The sequence below is a fragment of the Seriola aureovittata genome, chromosome 9, assembly GCF_021018895.1.
Source record: "Seriola aureovittata isolate HTS-2021-v1 ecotype China chromosome 9, ASM2101889v1, whole genome shotgun sequence".
Lineage (NCBI taxonomy): Eukaryota > Metazoa > Chordata > Actinopteri > Carangiformes > Carangidae > Seriola > Seriola aureovittata.
Window position 1 is genome coordinate 14555101 of NC_079372.1, and position 22980 is coordinate 14578080.

General features: G+C 40.9%; 1 protein-coding gene and 1 long non-coding RNA gene across 3 annotated transcripts in view; one reads left to right on the forward strand and one right to left on the reverse strand.

Moving 5' to 3' along the window:
• LOC130175023 (uncharacterized) overlaps window positions 1–16424 on the reverse strand; it is a 47782-nt gene extending 31358 nt beyond the window's left edge. Inside the window, exons 1-4 of one of the 2 annotated variants that reach the window (XR_008828675.1) lie at window positions 16145–16424; window positions 15978–16048; window positions 14675–14742; window positions 7483–7569 (exon numbers count right to left, since the gene is read on the reverse strand). This is a non-coding gene — a long non-coding RNA (uncharacterized LOC130175023). Of the gene's footprint in view, window positions 1–7482; window positions 7570–14674; window positions 14743–15977; window positions 16049–16144 lie in introns of those variants that run through there. The other variant, XR_008828674.1, reaches the window with a different exon arrangement.
• Window positions 46–9647, forward strand: scrt2 (scratch family zinc finger 2). The gene is made up of 2 exons (XM_056385285.1): window positions 46–1203; window positions 4810–9647. The coding sequence occupies exons 1-2, from the start codon at window positions 1044–1046 to the stop codon at window positions 5607–5609; spliced, it is 960 nt and encodes a 319-aa protein (XP_056241260.1). The 5' UTR covers window positions 46–1043; the 3' UTR covers window positions 5610–9647.
• Window positions 16425–22980: the final 6556 nt, after the last annotated feature.

Sequence of the window (22980 nt, forward strand, 5' to 3'; positions counted from 1 at the left end):
AAAGATGTAATTAATTAATCAGATAATTCACTGCCACGCATGGCAGGACACACATCTGTGCAGTGATAATGGGGAGAGAGAGACAAGCTGAGCAGTGCAGCACTAGTACTTCCCCCCGGTAGCCCACTCGTCAACAGTGCTGATATCCTGTGCAGCTTTAGAATAAAGGTCCTGCACTGGCAGACGCTCAGCTAACCTCTCCTCTACTGTATGTGTGCTCTGTGATTGTGAGTACAGTGCAGTGTGTCGAAGGGACGGAAAGATCTGAGGCTGTTTGAGGTAACAGAGATGACATGAGGGAGGCAGCGCCTGTACACGGCAAACATAAACTGTGCCACTTCATCTGAAAACAATGGGGGACAGGACACTGAGTGTGCTCTCATCCACATCTCCATTGTCTGCCTTCCTCTTTTACTCCTCCTCCGAGCATGGAGCATAAGCGGGGTGAAAGAGGGAGGGGAGTGGAGGAGAAGGGGGAGCAGCAGTGGGGGCAGTGGGGGTCTGGCTGTGTTCTTTCTCCTCTGTCTGTGTGCGAATGCACAGACGGTTCAGTAGTAATTTGATGTGTGTCCCCGGGGACATTTGATGGATTAAAGCTAAGCAGCTCCATTTCGCAGCACCACCTGATCTTCCACTGCCTGTGCCCCATATAAAGGCTGGCGTGATTGCTGATCTCAGCTAGTCTGACAGTCTCTCTCTCTCCCTCCTCTCTCTGTCTGTCTCCATCTCTTCTCTTCCTCACTGGTCCCTTAAGCCTGCTGCATCACAGGAGCTATCCAGTGCTGAACAGGATCGCTTTTATTTTTTATTTTTTTATTTTTCTTGGGGGAAGCTGGGGGAGCCAGAGAGTATCACACAGCATTGCCGTCAGCCTTGTTCTCCACTGATTTCCATTTTCTTTCTTATCTTATGTTTTTGGCCGTTGTCTTCACATTAACCGCAAGGATTACCGTCAAACCAGCTCTGCTCGCGTGCTTCCTCAGAGGGTCTTTTTATTTTCTCTCATGCGTTTTTCTCAGCTCTGTGTTTTTATCCATTGAAACATGCCCCGCTCATTTTTGGTGAAGAAGATCAAGCTTGATGATTTCTCTTCGTCCAATGTGGCCACATCCAATCATCATCACCACCTGGACGACTCGTTCACTTTTGCACGCTCCATCACAGACTCGGTGACCAGCCTTGGGGTTCGTCTCAGTGAGAATGGTGAGTTAACATGCCTCCACTAGTCTGCCCCGCTCCAGTTAGAGATGTGCCAGCGCTCCTGCCTGTAGTCAGCTCCGGTGCTGATTTCAGCATGCCTGACATTTCCACACTTAGCACAGATGGCATCCTCTTTTGTTTTTGTGTCGGCTGAGATTTTACTTTAGCTTGGGGCCAACAACATGCTCGTAGAGTGTAAATTAATATGAGATGCTACATGCAGCCAGCTGATTTTTGCATCAGTATCCTGAATAATCCCCTTCAGAGGCACCCCACCCCCATCTCTGTGCTCCCAGACTTTTGTTTTTTGACTCCAGTGAAGGACAGACACAATTCAGGTCACAGCCACGGATTAGCTTATGTAAATAGGCAACACAACGTGTGTCTAATCGGGAGAAGCTCCAGTTACGTATGTGTATGAATTCACCAACCCTGTGGTAGCTGAACACGCATAGACTGACTGTATCTGGTCATCATGTGCACTAAAAAATTCATGAATATGAGAGATGAGTATCAGATGATACATTTGTCCTTAGCTGTTATTGTCCTTGAGTTCCCATCACGGTCCGATCCTCCCTTGCCCCCCTCTTCCCATCCAAATGGAGCATGCACAGTCTCCCCACCCCCATCGCTACACTACATCTTTCTCTTCCTTCCGGGCATTTGAAAACTAGCAGGGGTTAGAGTTTCAGCCATGCAGGCCTATCGTCGCCACTAGAGACATCTACACACTGTACAGTACGGCCGGGAGGGAGGTGGGGAGCTGGGCTGAGGGGATAGTGAAGGGAAGGAGAAAGAAGGAGACAAAAATGCTTGGGGCAGCAATGAGGCCGATCACGTGATAGAGGTTGTACAGTAAACATGAAGAAAGGCACATAGCTGCACTGTGGTCAACACACAGACCGACCACGTTAAGCTCCAGTCAGCGCTGAGCGGCGACCTTCACTTTCACGGTCTGCTTTAAGCTCGCCGCTTCCATTTTGTGGCCACGTTTAGAGGGCCATATGTGTGTCTTTGTTATGATTTGTTGGGATATCTTCACAGCGCGAGGGGCTCCACAGTCCACAGTTAAATGTTGTGATGAAGCCCACCTGTTATTCAGCTGTGTCAATAACAAGGTTGAGTGAAATTTAGATGCATCAGGATTAGTGGATTTCATTTTATTTGTGCTAAAAAGAGACTGGGCTGGTTTGTAAACTATAGAGGTTTGTTCAATTCAAAACAAGCTGCTGGGTAAAGACAAAAAAAAATATGGCAAGAAATAAAAACATTATTTATATTTACCAGGTATGTATTGTAGCTTGTAATGACTGTTCTGCAGATTTCCTGCTGCGTGATTTTATATTATTATTAAAGAATCCATTTGTATAGTTATTGTCACTCTCTATTGTTCCTGAATCTATTGTTCAACACCATGAAAAATAAGCAGTATATTAAAATAGAAGAGAGAGCGATAAGGCACTACATTGATGTTGACAAAAAGGCGTTTAATTTGAACAAAAGAATCGTCCTTTTCATGCTGTGTTTAAAAAAAAAAAAAAAAAAAAAGGGAAAAGGCAAAATAAAAGAATCCTCAGCAAGGCTGAAATACCTAACATCAGCACTTCTGCCGTGCCAGGAGATTTTCTTTCCCCCCATTGTGGAGACATTTGACTTGAGTGTCTGTTGAACAACAAAGAGGGGTGGCTGAGAGGGTCCATTAATTACATGCTTGCTTTGCATTAGAGAAATGAGTCTATGAGCTGTAAAGGCTGATACAGTGCAAGTCCTAAATGATGAGCTCCATGTCTGACCTTGGGTAATTGAAACATAGTAAACAACTCTGCTTACGCTAATGCACTTTGGTTTGTTGAGAAAAAAAAAAGATCAGCAAAATAAAGGCCGTGCTGTTGTATGTGCTGTTTACAGCTATTTTCATGCCACTCTGTGGTGGGACTGTAAAACAGGTGGATGTGGCCACGAATAATTGTTGCAGCTGCAGAATTTAATTGTACATGTAAGAATTTCGTTTTGAAAATTACAAACAACTCATCTTCGTTCATGTTTTTATTTTCTTTGAGGAAGTGTTGCTCTCCCTATCAGACAAACACCATCTGTGTGGCTGAAAACAGTGAACCCATGCAGTGCAGCATGATAATGTGTGCACAGGCCTGGTGTTTCCCTGTCCCTGGGTGTCACGGTCATGTCTTTGACAAAGTGGGTGTGTGAACAGGAACCCTTGGGAATGGAGACGCTGTAGTAAGAGAGCACTTCAACTGATTTCTTAATGGCCTGTTTCTCGAAGGCACTTCAGCGCCGTTTGCCGCTGTAGGCAGGTGACCCTCTTCACAAACAATGTGTATGATGCCATGTTTCATATTATCGGTGCTCGAGCAGCACCGTGCTCAATGAAACATTATTGTGTGTCGCAGATACTTGATCTTTCTCCACTGTTCAAGCAGCTTCACTATTTTACAGATGATAGCCTATTGATCAGTTCAAAACTTTGAATTTCATTAAAAAGCAGTCAATACCTAATTTCCACTGCTTGCTGCACACAGTGCTTAGGAATGGCTTTTTTTCTGCAGTTATGCACTATTTCTCTCAGGAAAGGAATTTCACCACATCTTATATTTGCTCTAATATGTTCAACCTGTACAATATCAACCCTGAAGGTAAATTGCATTTAGTATTTATTCAGCTCCTGAGATTCACAGCATAAGAATATATATATTGAGTTCTGTTTGGATGCGTTTAGCTGCCAGCAAGCCTTTTAGCTCCTCTGGCACTGAGCAGCTTCGGAGGGAAAGGAAAGACATGAATGATGCCAACAAAAATATATCTCTCTGAAATCATGCTCTGTACAGTTGGGGGAGATTTAATTCGCTCATAGCACTTTGTGCTTTGCTGCATCATGCTTAAACCTGCTTGGAGAAGTAGCATGAAATCCTACAGGATGTAAGTAGCGATGTAACAAGTTGATCTGGTCCAAAACTATAAAATGTATTAGTCTGCAGGGAAACAAACAAACAGTAATTCATAGAGAAAGCTTTCAAATCAGCAACCTGCTTGAGGTGTTTGTTTTGTTTTCTTACAGCACTTTCATTAAAAAAAATACAAAACTGCAAAAAGAAAAATTCTTGAGAAATAATGTATTTAAGGTTTAGTGTTGAGACTCGACTAAAAATCCTAATGCCAGCGCTCACAGAGCATTCATTAAGCAGCCATGGAGACAGGCCCCAGCCACAGAAGTGATGCACCATAGATGAAGAAAAGGATGTCTGATCAATGAGACTACTTTATTTAAGAGGGGCTTCAACGTGCACCTTCTCACACAGGAGACTTCAGTGATGAGCTATTATCTAGCACTCATCCTCACTGTAAAATTGCAACCTCCCTGAACGCAGCTGAGCGCATCCTGTTTCCCTGCATCACTGCACTATTGTGTGTACAACCTGTGAGTTGTGGAGAAAAAAAAAATGCAATTAGCTCTGTGCTGCCACTCACTCCTTTCACCATTTTACGAAGGGCAATCATCCAACATGATAATCATGTAATCACCAGCGTGTCACTGTGTCCTTATCCATCACAACCCCTGGCCAACTGTGTTTGCGTGTGTCTCTTACCCAGGCTACATCCAGGATTACATCACGCCATCTGTATACCAGGGGGAGAAGAAGATGGAGCACAAGCTGGCTTCGCCGGTGTCAGACCCCCTGTACACCCAGGTGAGCAGCGGAGGGGAGTACTGTGACCCCGACCTGAAGCACCCCGACAGCCCCCAGTCTGGCATGACAGCCAGCGGCTTCTACAGTGGTGAATCGGAGGCCCTGGCCGAGGGTTACACCATGGATGCCTTCTTCATCTCTGACGGGCGCTCGAGGCGAAAGGGAGACACCGAGAGTCGCGGAGGGGGCTCAAGGAGCAGCAGTGCGAACGCTGGGGCTCAGGAGAGGGGATCCGGCACGCCTCGCCACACCTGCAACGAGTGCGGCAAGACGTACGCCACCTCCTCCAACCTCAGCAGACACAAGCAGACGCACCGCAGCCTGGACAGCAAGATGGCCCGCAAGTGTCCCACCTGTGCTAAAGTGTACGTGTCCATGCCGGCGTTGGCCATGCACATCCTCACCCACGACCTCAAGCACAAGTGCGATGTGTGCAGCAAGGCTTTCAGTCGGCCGTGGCTCCTTCAAGGTCACATGCGCTCGCACACGGGGGAGAAGCCCTTTGCCTGCGCCCACTGTGGCAAAGCCTTTGCTGACCGCTCAAACCTCCGCGCCCACATGCAAACACACTCTGCCTTCAAGCACTACAGATGCAAGCGCTGCAATAAGACCTTCGCTCTCAAGTCCTACCTGAACAAGCACTATGAGTCAGCTTGCTTCAAGGGCTCTGCAGACGAAGACGACTCTGGATCAGAAAACTAACCACAAGGAAGAAGCAAAATTCTGAACCCCTGTTGTAGGTTCGCCACCAATAACCCTGTTCACTCTGCCCTCCATGCCTTTTTTCTTCCCTTTTTTTAGAAAGCAATATTTTCACTGAGATTACGTGAAGAAACTCTAATGATTATGGCAAAGACAATTTCAAAAGATGCTGGATTTTTTCCCTGCACAGTAGCTAATCGTCCACAGAAACATACAATCAAACAACCTTCCCCCAAATAGAGACTGTAGATGATAGTTGTACACAATTAAGCAACATGTGCTCGCATGGATGTGGGCACATGTAAACACACACATTCACACAGACATGTATGCACACACACACACACACACACACACACACACAGAAACACACATTCATGTACGCACGTGTGCACACACACACACAGACACACACACACACTTACACAATTATATATGAGGCCTGGCATGTGAATTTTTATCAATGACTATAATGATATTGATATCAATAGTAATAATATTTAGATTCCTGATATTTTATAGCAAATAGTAAAGAGAAAATGAAAAAAAACAAACATAAAAAAGGACTAACAGTGTTCTTTTGTTTTTTAGAGACAAAATGACCTCTTGTATTTTTATGCTGCTTTTTATTTGCTAAGAATTGAATTCTTTTGCAACTGCCAACATGAACTTTTTATGAAAATGTGAACTATGACAGTATTTGCAAAAAAAGGGAGATCATTTTAAAAGGTAAAAAGACAAACCCCCTTTTTCCACACCAATGTTTCAATTCAACGGATGTTATTTTTGTATTTGATTTTTCTAAATTTATTTTTTTGTGCTTATTATCCCTTGTCGATCAAAAGCATCTTTGTAACTGTGGGTATTCAAAAAACAAAAACAAAAAAAAACAAAAAAAAGCTCATTTAAATAAGCTATACAAGATCATAGGCCATAGGTCATTCAGTTTAATCCTCCAAGTGATTTTAAAAATGTTGAACAGGCCTGTTGAACAGGTTATCACACACTACGTCTGATCAAATTCATATAGTCTCGCCCTGATGTACAAACAGACTCGGACAAAAACACTAAGAGCCAGACCAAATGATCTGTTGTTATAAGTGCCATGTGCAGTTGACTTGTCTATAGCAATGAAAACTCGTTGTTCTTCCTCCACCATGGTGGCTTGCATAAACTCTGCTGCCTTTATGGTGCATCGTCCAGTCTTAACAAGCAATTCCCCCCCCCCCCCCAGTGTTTGAGGTGCTCCCCCACCCACCGCCAGTGTTACCTCAGAGTGACGGTATGGACTCACACACCCTCAGTTACAAAGTGACAGTCAAATTATTCCGTTTGTCTGTTTTATATGTCGCTCAAAGCTCCGCCCACGGTTTAAGATGCATACCATCTATTTATCATGTAAATACTTTATTTATCTTCCTATTTATCTATTTATTTAATTATTTATTTACCTTATTTTTTGTGTATTTATTGAAAACTTGCTTATTTGTTAATGATCATGTATTTATTTATTGGTTTATAATTTAAAAAATGAACATCCATTGACCTTGTAAGATGCTGCTGATCTTCAAAGAAAAATGTTTATATGCATGAAAACTGTAGAGAGTCCATGGGACTTAGTTTTTTAAAGAGGAACAATGTACAGTACCAGTGCTAGAAGACTTCAAACAAATGAATGCAGAATTACTTTTTGTTTTTCGTGGCAATAACTTTACTGACACAGCAACTGACATGTATAACAATCACAGCTGTCCTGTTTTCAGTCAATTTAGGGCAATAAAAAGAAACAATGACAAATGAAAGACTAAAATATTCTCCATCTTGCTGTTTCCCCCAAAAGTCCCCTGCCTCCTGATGACAGGAGGTGTTTGGCCCCCCCCTTTTTTTTTTTTGTCTTTAAATCTCAGGCAATATATAATTCCCAGAAATGGCGTACGTTGATGTGCATGTAGAAGTCGCCCTGAAAATGTAACAGTATCCATTTGTTAAAATTAGAGAGCAGAATAATGTAGGTGTAAATCCAGCTACACCAAGGTTGAAAAATGTGTAAAAGCAATAACGATAGTGATGCAGTAACTATGAGCAACACTCAATCCTGTATTGAGCGGTTCCCAAACTGCTACAAGTGTTAATTAGACTGGAACAAAGCTGCTGATCCTTTATATATATATTTTATATTATTATTTTAACCGTCTCTTTTGTTTTAAAGAGCAACCAGGTAAAATAAAATCTCTTCTGGCAGCTGAAGGGCAGGCGTGATTTGACTGAACTGTTAGAAGGTCACATATTATACAACAGGATTACAATAATTCTCATTTAGGTCACTGACATAATGAAGTATTTAAATAGAGTTAAATTTAAAGTCATCCACAGTTTTCAGCACCGTTTAAAACAGCTAAAGCGGATCTCTGAGGTGTGAGAGGAGAGAATCCTGCTGAGATAACATATGGATGGCTATATACATTTCTAACCAGCACTAATGGAAATGATCTTGATGCGAACTGTCTCGGCAGAGAAAGTTTTCCAGAGATTGTTTGAAATAGAACTGAAACGCTGTAATGCGCTTCTAACTCCCCCATCATTTGTCCCTGCCTGGCATCCCTCCCCCCTCCCCACCAGCCGTCCTCATCCCGTCCCCAACTGCCTCTAAACAGACGCACCGAGGATGAGATGTGCTGAAGTGGGATTGGCGGAGGGTGGCGGAGTGTGGGAGGATAACAGGTGTTTGCAGACAGACTGCAGATAGGGAGCGTAATTGAGTCGGTGAGCGACCTCCAAGGGGAAGGTCAAGCACCAGCAGGCAAATGCACTGTCAGCTATTTGCATATTCCAAATGGATGACACGATCGCAGTAATGCTGAGCTCGCCCCCCCAAAAAAAAAAATGTTTTAAAAAAAACACACACATATACAAAACTGAGGAGAAAAAAGACAGAAAAGAGGCGTCTCTGCTGTGATTTTCTCTTCTCTCCTCCATGCTCCACCATCATCCTGTCAATGGTCGTCTAAGTGCTACAGCTGAATCACTGCATGAGAGCATCCAAACCACCTGTCTCCTGATTAACTTGCAGAACACAGTGTTTGGCACGTTGCTGTATTATTGAACTAATGCAGAAATCATTACTTCCAATAGATTCTTTTTTAGATGTTTTATATTTTCCTGTTGGACAGAGATATAATGTACCTCCAGAACCTGGGGACTGTGTTTTAATAAGGAAGATAAAAGTAGTGAGATCATTAAAAACAATTTGGAATTGGAAATGTGCTGCAGGCTTGTTGTCTATGAAACTGGCAGCGATACAGATACAGATCGTCCTCAGAGAAAATCCTCTTTACAAAATAAAAAAAAAAAAAGGAGGCACAATTTGATTCTAAACTTCTGAATTTAGATGTAGGGAAACATTGTTCCTCTTTGATAATTTTGTAAATATATTTGTAAATATATCACAGCAATAATATGACAATGCATGTAGACATTTAATTGCTCTTTTTCTATTCATGTTGTCTTTTTTTTTTTATTAAAAAGGAAAAAAAAGACAAATACAGGTACCAATTGCAGTCGTCTGGGTGGCCATTTGAATCAGGGAGTGTCTTGATTAAAAAGCTATCTGTTGTAAGTTACAAACAAAAACTTCAAACTCTGTGTATTCTCAAAGATTTGATCATGTTCTGTATGATTTCTCTGTTCTTGTTTTCTTTTTATTTATGTGCCCGGCTTGGCTGCGCAATGAAAAAGTGCCAAAAAGTATGATTTCCATGACAAAAGCCTTCAACATATGGTTGGCTGCTTGAAACCTTCCATATGGTCCTCAAAGAAAAAAAAAAAAAAAAAACTGATTAAGATTTTCCACTTTCTTTCTCACTCTCTCACTCTGTCTGTCTCTCTCTCTCTTTCTCTCTCTCTCTCTGTTCCAGCTGAGTATGAAGAAACTTAAGCCATGATTGCTGAGGGGTGTTTCGATTTATCTTGTTCTGCTACAATTAATAATGATGACAACAATAGCAATGATAACGTTAATAAAAACAATAGCACAAGGAACCAACAAGTCCACTCTTATTTCTTTTAAAATAGTCCAATTTGATTTTATTATACAAAGAAATTGTTTTTTTGTTCTTTTCAAATCACTGAGAAAACACACACACACACACACACACACACACACACACACACACACACTGCAGACATTTACGGACAAACCAACCTGTTCATTCACTTTTCTTCATAATATATATCTGCAACAAAATGAAACGCTGAGAGCTGGTGAGTCTGGTGTGTGTTTGGAGGAGCCCTTAGTCAACATTAACACAGTGCGTGATTATAGTTATATGACTGTAATGTTCCATCAGCTGTAGCCTCCTCTGTCAATGTTTGAGGGATTTTATGAGTTTCACTGTCAGTTTACTAACTTTTAATTTCACCGCTATGAGGCACCAAAACAAAAAAAAAGAAGAAGAAAAAAAAGCCAATATCCTTTGTTTTCTACAGCAGCGGAGAACGGGAACAGTCAGAGGACCTGACAACACCAATATAGCTCTGAATAAGAGTTCCTGAGATGTTCGCGTTATCAAAAGCAGAGGCATCTGTTCCACCACTATTAAGCCCTTCCTGGTCATTAAATTTTAATGGAACATTGATTTCATGCTGGAACTACTCTTTCTGAGTGACTCAAAAGCCAGAGAAAAATATGGAACAAAATAAAAATGAATCATGACAGCGGACAGGGATTATTATTCTGGGGCTTTTCTTGATTGGTTTCCAGGGAATATACAACACTTGAATTCAATCGCTTGTGTCCTTCAGTGTCCTCCAGCAGCACAGCAGCTGTATAATGAGACAGCAGAGCAGAGCAGGGACTCAGAAACAAGACACTCTTGCTGCACACTCCTCTCCTCGGTGTGGAGAAGCAGAGATTTCCATTGCTGCTGCTTCTATGCCAGTTATGTTGCTAAAGGTAAACAAATAACTAAATCGAGTGCCATGTCTGTTTTCACACGCTGCCTCTTCTAGGAGTCAAATGACGAGTCCACAACCAAGTGTTGATTCTCGTGCGCGCAGCAGCAGCAGATCCGGAGAGCTGCGGATCAGGAGTTTGCAGACCGCACATCAACATTCATGTGCAGCACTCGCTCAAACTTTACCCCAGCAGATGTTGTCCCTTATCAGATTTTATGATGAAAGTAAATAACTGATTTCATTACATGGCAATGGACTGTAAAATGGGGACCCATGGAATCCAATTACATGACCCGTGGGTGTGCTGTGTGTGTGTGTGTGCTGTGTGTGCCGTGCGTGTGTGTGCGCTGTGTATGTGTGAGCTGTGTGTGTGTGTGTGCTGTGTGTGTGCTGTGTAACAGCAGTTGTGAGTGATCAGCACCGGGAGGCAGGTAGGGAGACCATGGCCTTGCATACCTATTCCAACAACACTCTATAGCACGACACACACACACACAGCCACACACACAGCCACACACAGCCACACACAGCCACAGCCACACACACACACACACACACACACACACACACACACACACACACACACACACACACACACACACACACACACACACACACACACACACACACACACACACAGAGCGCATATCAGGTACATTATTGAAAACAACCTTTAAAATTGAGCGAGCTACACTCACACTTCAAAGATATTGACCTGAGAATGCCATCATCTTCTGAGGGACTGTCTGAGAGGAAATATTGCTGTCTTGTGATGGGGTGAGGGGCAATCACAGGGTTACTACAGCTATCTGCAGCAGCAGACACAGAGCTATCAAACAACACAGGAAGCAGGAAGGAACACCAGACGTTTGTCTCTAAGAGGTTCTTCTTCTTGGAGAACCTCGAGCAAGTCCAGTTGTCTTCATATAGCTGGTGATTATCAGGCTATTTATAGGAAAACAGTGAATATTCAAATGAGCTTTGAGCTGCTGCCGTGCACAGAATAATTATCTTTACCCCAAAAAGGGAGCTGGAGAAGAAATGATATCTGCAATGGACGTTGTTGTCAATTTCAGCATTTTTGCTGCAACTGGTGTGTTTGTTTTTCTCATACTTGACCGAGAAACGTCAATTCGGAGCTGAAACGATCGGTCACATAACTGATTAGACAATTAACAGTAATTAATTGGTAGCTATTTGATAATCAATGAATTGTTTGAGTAACACTTGTTCATCCCCTTGTTCTAGCTTCTCACCCTTGAGCATTTTCTGTTGTGTTTTGTGATTGGAAATTGAATTAGAGCTGAAACAATCAATCAATTAATCGATGAGTTGAATGACAGAAAATTTAATCCGTTGGTTTCAGCTTCTCAGTTGTGAATATTTTTTACTTCATAGCAGTGCAAACTGAATGTCTTTGGGTTTTGGTCTGACAAAACAACATCCGTGACATCTGGATATCTTACATCAAATGATTAATTGAGAAAATAATCAATAGAGACGGGCCTAAATTGAATTTCTTTGTGTTTTGGACTGTTGGTCAGACAAAACAAACTATTTGAAAACGTCACCTTGGGTTTTAGGAGGGTGTGATGGGCATTATTCATTGTTCAATTCATCTAAATTATAATCACCAGATTAGGTGATGATGAAAATAATGGAGTTGCAGCATTACAAAGAGGAATAGTTGTTGCTTCCATCCATTTAAAACTCATTAAACGTATTTTAGTTGCAACTGGTGTCTCTCAGTTGAATAGAAATCAACATGTCCTCTTTGTAATTACATAAACTATCAGTTACTTGATACAGTGCTCCTCAGCTGGTGCTGGCCCTGGCTCTGACCCTTCTCATACATCTGGCGCCATCTGTTGGCTAATCACCAACTGTCAGCAGGAGCAGTTCGACGACAATAAACAGGGTTTGTTTGATGATGATAGTGCCATCAGATCAACTGCGATAAACCAACTGAAGGAGGGACTATTTTATTTTCCAAATGCAAACATGAATCTCTATTCAAACAGTCTCCACGTTATAACCGGTCTGCATGCACACTGACCAAAGTCACTCAGAAAGAGGTTGGTAAAACCATTTGGTTCAACCACTCAGGGCCAAAAACAAAACAAAAAAACCATAACTGCCCCTTTAAGAGCTAACAGTTTGTCTTTTCACATTCTGCATCACAGGAGAGATGCTCATTAAAAGCGCCTCCATTCCTCACTGTTTCATCAAGTGAGACTGCCAAGCTCTTTAACTCAGTGTTCTTGATGTTTGTGCTGTTTGTGTAAAAACCCATCTGTTTCCTCGTCTCTCTGTTGGCAGAGGGTCCACCTCATCCGTATGCTTCTCTTTTTGAAGTCATGTCAAAATCGCATTTTTATACATCTAAGATATCCAACTTGTCATCAACACTCAGGGAGAAGTCAAAGAGGGCACTCCTTAAATAGCTTCTTTTCCTGTTCATATGCAATACATGCAGAAACAAGGATCGCAAAGGAATTAGATATTTTATTGTTTGTTTCAGAGACAAATAAGATCATTTTAATAATTCTTTTGTGGCATTTTAAGTTGCTAAAACATCTTATCCTGCTTCTGTTTTTGGGGTTAAGATAATGAACTGAACGAAGTGTAAATGGAAAGAAAGACTGACTACCGCTTAATCCACGTCTAAATAACCTCACTCCAGAGCACCACTTGTTCTCTCTCAGGGTGAGGTTGGGAGAGCAAATTTATTTCAAGGCAAAGGAAGATCATTAAACAGAAATCCCGCTCTGGGCAGCTGTACTAGAAAGAGATAAGGTATAAAATAATTTCAGAGGTTTAAGCAGCGACAGCCACCAGTGAATAATCAACATCGCCGAACAAATCAGTCACACATCCAGCAGCAGGAAAACACAGCAACATCCACTGTTGCTAAGCCATGTCATGATTTCAGACACATTCATCTATCACAAAGCTATAGTTTGAAGACTGAAAATCGCTGTCAGAATAATTATCACTTTAAAAGCATGTCAACGTGTAAAAAAAAAAAAAAAGAAAAAAAGAAAAAAAAGAGCAGGTTTAAATAAATATAGCTCACTTCCCCGTCGGAAAGCTGGCAGGTAATTTTCTCCAGCTGCTCTAAGTGTGACAATCCCAGGGGGACTGAAATCTAATATTAACAGCAAATCATTATGTGGGAACTGTTCTTCCATGACCTGCCACTGTACCTGTGTGACTAATTCAATCTAAGTAATTGAGATACGTTAGCAGCTAGAATGCAGTCGTGCTGTGACAGCAGAGGGTCACGCAGAGTGTAGTGGGACTCCAAACACACCTCAGCACTGCGGATGATTTACACGTCTATATGCTTTGACTGACAGGGTCTCTACTCTTCATGTGACGCTGGTTTCTTTTGGTGCTTTCGTTTGGTGCGTGATGAGGTTGCTTTTGATTGACAGCAAAGAAGGGACTCGACTTTGACATTGTATAAAGCAGCAAATGCCCAGGGGGGATATGTCACCATACATATTTACTATACTGTAGTTATTCATACAGAAACACCAAGTCATGTAGCCAGCTGCACATTCAGTGTCAGCGTATTTCAGTCTAATTGGAGTTTTTCAGTTGTTTATCCACCACACTGGTGTCAGCTAAATTGCTCTTGAGGAAAAAAAAAAAAAAAAGTAAAAAATATAAGGTGGCGTTCAAAGCTGAGCTGCTTTTGGAGAAACTATAAACAGATTGTTGCTGTTACTGCAAAACTATCACTTGGCAGTCAGGCAAAAAGAGTTGATTATGTTCACTGCAACATCTAAATTACACAATGTATTTTGTTCAGTTTGATTCTACAAGGAAAAATAATGTGTTGATACCACTGTAAATGATTATATACTATATATATATAGAGCTCCTTCATGTTATAACTGATCCCTGTGTGACCAATTAATCAACATAGAAGGCGCTGCCATAGAAGTTCAAAGTATTTGAAATAATTCAATACAATGGCCTGCCTCTCCTGTCCAAGAAATCATTTTAATTGTCTCATTAGAAGATGCTTTAGCTGTGGCTTGGAAAAAACAACAATAGTTCTGTTTCCGCTCCACTGCCGCAGATCTTTGAAGCTTTCCACTTACCTGTGCAAAGCTGTGAGCCCAGACGTCCTTTTTGTAACCACAGCAACCTGGCTGGCTCTTTGAAATCCCTGCAAAAATAGAATATCACCAAGTAGTAGCACTTTGAAGGAGAAGGCCTATATCACGCAACAGTCGACAATACAAAACACTGACTTTATTAAAAAAAACCATTCTCACCAAAGGGTTCTGGGCTTGTAGCAACTCTTTTCAACTGCATGACTAATTGCTGGAGTGAATTTTAATGAGAAACAGTTTGGCCATGAAATGAATAACTTATCTTTCAAAAGGGCTAAAGTTTATGTTTGCTGCAAATATATGACATGAGGTACTCAACAACACACCCCCCGATGCAGGCCTGTTTACATGGAACAAATTAACCCTAATGTTCTGTTTGACAGTTCAAAAAACTTTTAACATTGTTTCATCAGCTTGATACTTCATGACATTTCCTAACAATTCCTTATTAACATGATTTTTATGATATGTTTCAGAGGTCCGCTACAGTATTTCTGTTTGGGCTCTGAGAGACTCCAGCTGTGAAACGTTGTTAAACAAGACTGAGTATATGGTTGGACCATCCTCTAGGCTATTTGCATTCAGCCTAGTATCCGCCGGTGTCAGCCCTTTATCTGTTTGCTTCTCTCCTACTCCCTGAGCTCACATATACAGTATTTTAATGCAGCCAAATACCCAATACAGCTGTTTATATTTACATGTTTTTCTGTTTCTGGTGTCAGACAACAGAACAAACATGAAATAGTGACAGAAACACACCCCAACATGTCAACTTCCAAGGTGTTTCCTCTGCAAATTCCTAATTTTATAATTATGACATCACCTGACAATCACCAAACACACAAGTTAAAGACATTGGCTGTGCTTACATGATTAATTGAAAAAGTAATTAACAGATGAAGATGAAAATTTGCTTTTCTTTTAACCTTTAATCAAACCTTTGCCTCCTTTACAACATTTACAAATTCATTGTTAGTGTGTGTAGAAGTTTTTGAATCTGTACCAACTAAATATTTTTCCAGCTAATATTTTTCAATTTCAATTTTCTTTTTAAATGCTATTTCCAGTCTTCCAAAATTTTGATTATTTCTGATGGGGAGGAAACAATGCCCCTGTGGCATGATTTTCTGTGCTTGCTGTCTTTATCTATTAATATTTGAAATATGCAAACTTTAATTATTCCAGGTCTCAGGAGGTAGTTTAAAATGTCTTTGGGGAAAATGAATAAAAAGTAATGTTAAAATCATGTGAACCTTTGAACGCCTTTGCATGATTAAAAACTGGTTACCTGAATACGTTGGCCTTGACTCCTCGTCCTGTCTTGCTCTTTGACTCTGATCCTCTTCATCACCGACACTACTTTTAGACCGGAAAGATTCACCGCATCTCGTCAGTAACATCAAAAATTACTTTTTAACTGCCTGTATAAATCACATGACGTCTGCTCTGTCTCACCTGCCCACATGTTGCCCTCCACGCGAACTCGCCTTAAACTAATCGCTGATTGGGGTATTGAACGTGATTTTAGGAAATCTTTTTAAGCAACTGGACGTGCTTGGATGCGAAAACAACAGTATTCACCTGTTCCGACAGCCACCAACCACCACGGTGCCAACACCTGATGAATACCAACCGCGGTGAATGGATTGGCATCGCCGCTCAATCTAAGTCGCGCATGCGCGAGCGAGTCAGCCATTTTGGAAAATTTCGTACGGAAACACCCCTTGGACATATCACATTGCCCGATTTGCGTCGCCAAACAAAACACACAAAAAAAAAAAAAAAAAAATACGACACTATTCTGTACAAGGGAGATTTAAACTTTAAAGTTCTTCTACAGACGTGTTGCAAATAATGTAAAAATACTTAATAATATTATAGAGATATTCAGTATCCGGCCCATGCCCCGCCTACCACCGCTGCATGTGCAAGGTTGACAGGTGAACAAGCTGTCTGAACCCCAGTCATTGGTTCACTGCGGCTACAAGGTGGAAATATGCAGTCATGGCGTTGACTGCTTATTTTCGCTCATAATATGTCTTCTTGTATTATAGGCTATACAAAACAGAAAACGTCATATGGACATGATTTCCTTCAGAGGGGGCCTTTAACATTATACAAAAGTATATTATTATTATTATTAGTAGTAGTAGTAGTAGTAGTTATTCATTTCCCAATTTTTTGAGAGGTCTTAATAGCTTTTTGGTTCCTTGTCTTGTGAACAGAGTCAAAGAGATGTTGTAATTTAATACATAACGAACAGATAGTAGTTATGATCTGAAGCACTCTAGGCATATGGATATGATATTTGCTTACAATATCTGTAGTCAGATATAGTTGACTAATGTATGTAAACTTGCCACCATGTGAACAGCACTTACACAACCTTAGAAAATTAAAAACTTACATGTGAAATAGCACCACACCTGTGCTTGGGGGCTGCAGTGAAGCCGGAGCAGATTGGAGGTTATTTTTTTGTTGTTGACTTGGCTGAGGTAGCTCACACACAGAGTTATGACTCTTCTGTTAGAGCTGGTGACTGCAAAGCAAAGGACTTACCAGCAGGGGGAAGTGTAACACATGGCATTGAAATGTAATTTAAAGGGGCAGTGTGTGTGTGTGTGTGTGTGTGTGTGTGTGTGTGTGTGTGTGTTTGTAAATGTGTGCCATACATTTGAACATTTTAAGCAAGTGTCTGTCATTTAATATGCAGAAAATTAATAAGTGCACAGGTGTTACTAATATTGTTGTCGTCAGATAATTCACGAAAAATTAAAATACAAGTCGGATGCTGCTAACATAAAGGCTTTTCCCAACTTGACTGCTCTTGATTACGGTCCTGGGGCCCATTTTCAATAACGATCGATACTTTCTAACTCGAAGAGTATTTCTCGAATTAGAAGTGAGTACATGTGCATGCCTTTAAGAGCTTCTTAACATGGTGCTGAAGATGTTTTATACATCAAAAATACACCCATTATGAAGCGTAAACAACACAAATAAATGTTAAATTCTTTTGTTTAGTGAGAAAACAAAGCTTAATGTGCAGTAAAGGGTCCACAGGTTGCTTTGGTGTTACTGAGTGAAAGTTTAAAAATGCAAACTTTGAGGCAGACGTTATAGTCTGACTAAATTCTAGTCAGAGTAACTGTAACTCTGTACTCTTAAACTTATTAATATGTACATCATCTGTTTTGAATGTCATTCAATGATCATTTCTGTATCAGACTTGCTGTACATGCATGTGGCAAATGGCATACACATATTAAAGATGCATCGCACTGGGAATAGTGAATGAGTGAACAAGCGGGTGACTTCAGACACAGCCCAGGACCCTGAATCTCAAGCAGGTAAAAGGAATTCATTTTATTATTTACACCTGTGCTTTTCCTACTATGACATGTCAAAACGTCGCCGATGTCCTTCAAGTACACCTTTAGAGCTCCTCCTACTGAGAAAGATATAAAATGCAAGTTGTCTGACATTCAAGTTATTTTAGTCTGAAATTATATCAAAAACATCCCTGTAGTCAATCTGTCTTTTTGTGTTAATTTTAGAAATCAACTGGTGCAGAGCTGCAGCAGAGTGTGAGGAACATTTGAATTGCATTGTGTGATAAATCTTCTCATAAACTAAAAGAAAAAACACGACTGTACCAATGCTAATAATTGAGGAGGACCGGAGCATTTTATTTTCTATCCAAACCTTGTGAGGTGTCAGTGCTTCTGATGTCACTCGGTTCCCAATATCTCTATCTGATATGAACTTTGTCAACTCTGGCTATGATGTTTTAGATGAGGTAACAGAAATGAGCCTATGGAGCAGATGGTTTGTAGAAGGCGACAGATGTTATGTGAACATCTTATGTCGAGATGTTGAGTCTTGCTGAGTTTGCACCTATTTCCCCATCATCAGTCTTTGTTACTCGTCGTCTCTGAAAAGCATCCCTCCTGCAACTTTCCAGATCGCGTTTTGCCAAAGAAAGAGGAGAAAAAGGAAAGAACATTCACACCTTCGTCGTACAGATTAGTTCATATGAAAACCCACCTAAATCAAAGCCTTCTCTCACTTCCTTGAAGTGCCATCAAGTAAAATCTTTTCAAATTTGTATAAAAAAATAACATTGATTGATGATTTACTCTTCATTTACTGCTTCAACAGTCCCTGATGCATTTAAGGGAACATATGCATTCCACTCACCAGATATAACATAGAAAGCAGTCTTTTGCCTTCTTTAAAAATACAAAATAATGGTATTAATGGTTTGTTCTGTTATTGATAATGTTCAGTAAATGTGTAAGCATATTACGTAACGCCTTGTTTGTTGTCGGCACTGACCTTGAGACTGACCCTGCTTTCCAAATTAAGCCAGACAACAGTTCCCTCGCCTCTGTTTTTAGAGGAAGGAACTGTAGGTTTGAAGAATGATATAGGTAAACTACACACTGCAGGTCACTGCACACAGACAAGGCCTTTCCGACGTCAGCGCCTTCACAATGCGAGCACAGAGTCGCTTGATGGTCTCCCTTTGTGGCCATCGAGGAAATGAAGGGAGACCTGGGGGCAGCTTTTACCGACCGGCCCTAAAGGACTCTAAATTTCTCCCCTGAATCGTCGCGTGTGAGAAGATTTCCTGTAGCTCGCTCACTGTCTGGAAGTAACCATATCCTCAAAGGGTTTCTGACACGCAACACCGGCATGAAAAAATATATTGCACCTGTTGCTTCGGGGAGCGGTTTCCATGGGTGGTTCTGTACGCTCTATCTTTGAGGATTTAAACAGATCAGGGGGATTTAAGGGGCTAAGAAGAGGAAGTGTTTGTGGTCGTTTTCACAAATGGATTGGGGCCATGTGAATGCTCATTTTCTGGCAATTTTTTTGCCATTTGCTGTTGTATTGCTCAGGGATTACTTCACAAATTAACTTGTGATGACTGCTTCATGTTTCATATGATTTTCGTGGGTTTGATCTTCTCAGCTCAACATTTTTTCTCTCCTGCAACATCAGAACAAAAAAAAAGATTGAAAATAAAACATAAAACTGAATCTAAAAATCTATTTTTACTATTGCTGTAACAACATCACAGTGACTAATGACTGAAGAATATAAAACTAATATTAAGCTGATTGATATCAAAATTGTTTTTCATGTGCAGAAAGTTAAAATGGTTCACACAGTAAGTGTTTTTCCTTTTTTCACACTATTTTGAGGGCCCTCGTGAGGCTGTGGGGCTCTAAGCAGCATCAGTTGGTTTGTGATGTGGACAGACGATGATGAGTAGATTTTTACAATTAGAAGTATTGAAGAGGCACAGCTAACTTCCAATGCAAAAGGACATGTAGAATTAATTTTAAAGCACTAATTATGACTTGAGGAAAACACTGGAACTTAGAGTTGTGTATGCATCAAATTCATATTATTTGTTTGACCAAAAGAGTTTTATTAGTTGTGGCTTTTGCATGATTTTTGAGTAGGTGTCAAATTTATCTGAAAAAGCTCTGTGCTCACAGAGCTGATCAGAGATTTCAGCATGCCACCCCTCACTGAAAATACATTTTTGAATCAATTTTAAAAAGGTATTTTCCTACGGAGCATCGCATGGTCTTGTAACATGTCTGGATTGTATAGTGCTGTACAAAGTAAGAAGATTAGATTACTAGACTCTTGAGCATATTAAAGGAGACAAATCTGCCCGTTGTTTAATATTCTACAAGCCTGCTGAGATAAGAGATAAACATTGATAGACAGAGCTTTTCCCTCTGTCTTCTTTATAACTGCTGGGTCTATAAAGGGATCTAATGGCAGAATAAAACTACCAAAACATAAGCTGATTCTGGCTCTCCTGTAGAGTCTGTCTGCATTTAAAATAACGCTGAAAAATGATCTCTGGTTAGCCAACTCACCCATTTGTTCCACTTGGGGAGGCATTACAACCAAATCCTCTTGAAGGAGTTTAGTTTTAGCTGTTCGAGCCGATGAGGACTTCTCACAGCTTCCTATCCGGAATTCCCTCAGACCACTGGTGGCTGCAGGCGTGTAATTTGTGCCAGATTTGCAATGCCGTATCCACCCTCTGACCTCACCGCAGAGACACATTGTGTATAAACCTTCATGTCTATGTGGCTTTGTCAGAGTATACATGTGGCATAGTAGCAAAAGGTTGTATTTCACACAGCCTTCAAACTTGTAGTGGCTCTATTCGCTTAAACACTTATCTGGTTTCCTCAGTACAGTGAAATTTGCATGGGTGTGCCCTGCCAATCAGAGGGAACATATGCAACTTGACAGAGCACCACTATGAAAGAAGCGGCAGACTTTTAAAAAGGCATTGTCTGTGGTATAACATATTATCTTGCCCTTCACATCAGCCTTGTCCTCTAACAGCACTCTGCAGAGCTCAGAGGAAGATTCATGTTGGAAATATTCATTCAGAGATGTGAAGTATGGAAAGAACATCTTATAAGTCCACCTTGTATGTGAAGTACAAGTTGGAAAGACCTTTTGCAGGGGGGGAAAAGAAAAAGTGGTGATGAGTAAAATATTTTTGGCCTCCAAAGGGAGACAAAGATAAAGCCTGATTATCTAACAGCGTCTCAACCATGATGCACAGTATGAATCTGAAGCGAAATATGTGATGAGTCGTTGTGCTGAAGTTCCCATCAACTTGTTTCCACTCAACACAGCCACAGCCTTAACCCATTTATCTCTGTAACACCCGACCATAAGCTACACTAAGTACTGGCAGAAACACCATTGAAAGGGTAGGCAGACCTCCCAAATCCCACGAAAAGACTAAAACCAACAGTGACCCTCTGTCAATACTCTCTGATTTTGCCAGCCTAGTTATGGCTCTTTGTTTAGACTGATGATATGAATCTATAAATGAATAATTTCTTAAAACAGCTGAGCACTGTACATTTCAGTAAACATTACTCAGACAGGAGTAAATCATGTAAAAAAGGTTGGGGAGTTTTCAGCTGCAGATTTAATGCTAGTAAGTATTTATGCAGATTGTATATGGGATCAACTCAAAATAAACTACAGAGCCTGCGTTAACCTTAATAAGTGCAACACTGTGGTGCACTGATGTGTTTTTAATTGTTTCTGAACGACAATGGCGCTCTATGACACAAAGCAATAAAATATATCTGTGAATACACAAACAAGAGTTGTTAGCTGAATCTATTCATTGCTGGTTTTCAGGAAGTAAGACAAATATAGAATAGCACCAGACTTGTTCTTTAAAGGGACGTAAAGGGCGGCATCACCTGGCTCTCTTGACATTTATGTAAATGTGTCAGCAGCAGAGGAGAACTGAGCAGAGCAGGAGAGAGTCTCCATTGCTCTATGTTATTGTGTGTAAAGAACAACAGGCCATTAGTGAGTGAAACAGTGGTCCGACACCCTTCAGCAGTGCTGAGCAAAAGTAGATGAGGAGCAAAGTAACTTCTGCCCAACAGAATTAAGTAGGCTCGATCTGATCGGCTGTGCTGTAACTATACCGTACTTAAGCCACAACAGCTTGAAATTTTTCTTTCAATGGTGTAGTTCATTACTAGGAAAAGACACAAAAACATCAATTGATCTCTCAACATTTTAATGGTAAATAGCGAGAAATTTCACTCAAGTCAGGGGATCAGCAAAGTCATTAGGGTTCATCCTCTGGGCACCATGAATGTCAGTACAAGCTTTTGTGCCAATCTATGCAGTATGTTGAGATATTTCACAAAATAAGTGACAACTTTAACCAGCTGGTGGCGCTAGAAAAAAAAGTAAGAGGATCACCAAAGTTAGAAGGATTCATCCTCTGGGTAACATGAATATCTTTACCAACTTTAAAGGCAATCAGTCCAACAGTTGTCGAAATAACAGCCAGAAACGTCAACCTCATTGTGGCCATTTGATTTCATTCTCTGGAGATGATGAATGTCTGTACAAAATTTCATGACAGTCCTATCTTGTAAAGTGATGGACCGTCAGACTGAAATAGCCATCCATAATGGCGTCTAACAGCACAGACACAGAAAACCTCTCACACCTCTGGCTCTGTGGCTCAGACAGAGCTGCAGTTCTCAGAGATTTACATTTACATTTACTCCTTCGGCAGACACTTTTATCCAAAGCGACTTACAACACTTAAGATCTCTGAAGCACAACAGCACAGACCTCAGCGGGGGGCAAACCCGACATGCTGTCACCTCATGACTGTAGATAAATGGATCCACTTCTTAAGGACACAAAAGACCGTCTCACACTTCCATGAAATAAGAGAGTTGTTGTATGAAAAATTC

Excerpts from the sequence above, each read along its gene's own strand:
- scrt2 (XM_056385285.1), top strand. The coding sequence starts at position 1,044 with ATGCCCCGCTCATTTTTGGTGAAGAAGATCAAGCTTGATGATTTCTCT. Across the intron at positions 1,204-4,809 it reads GGTTCGTCTCAGTGAGAATG|GCTACATCCAGGATTACATC; the intron begins GTGAGTTAACAT and ends TCTCTTACCCAG.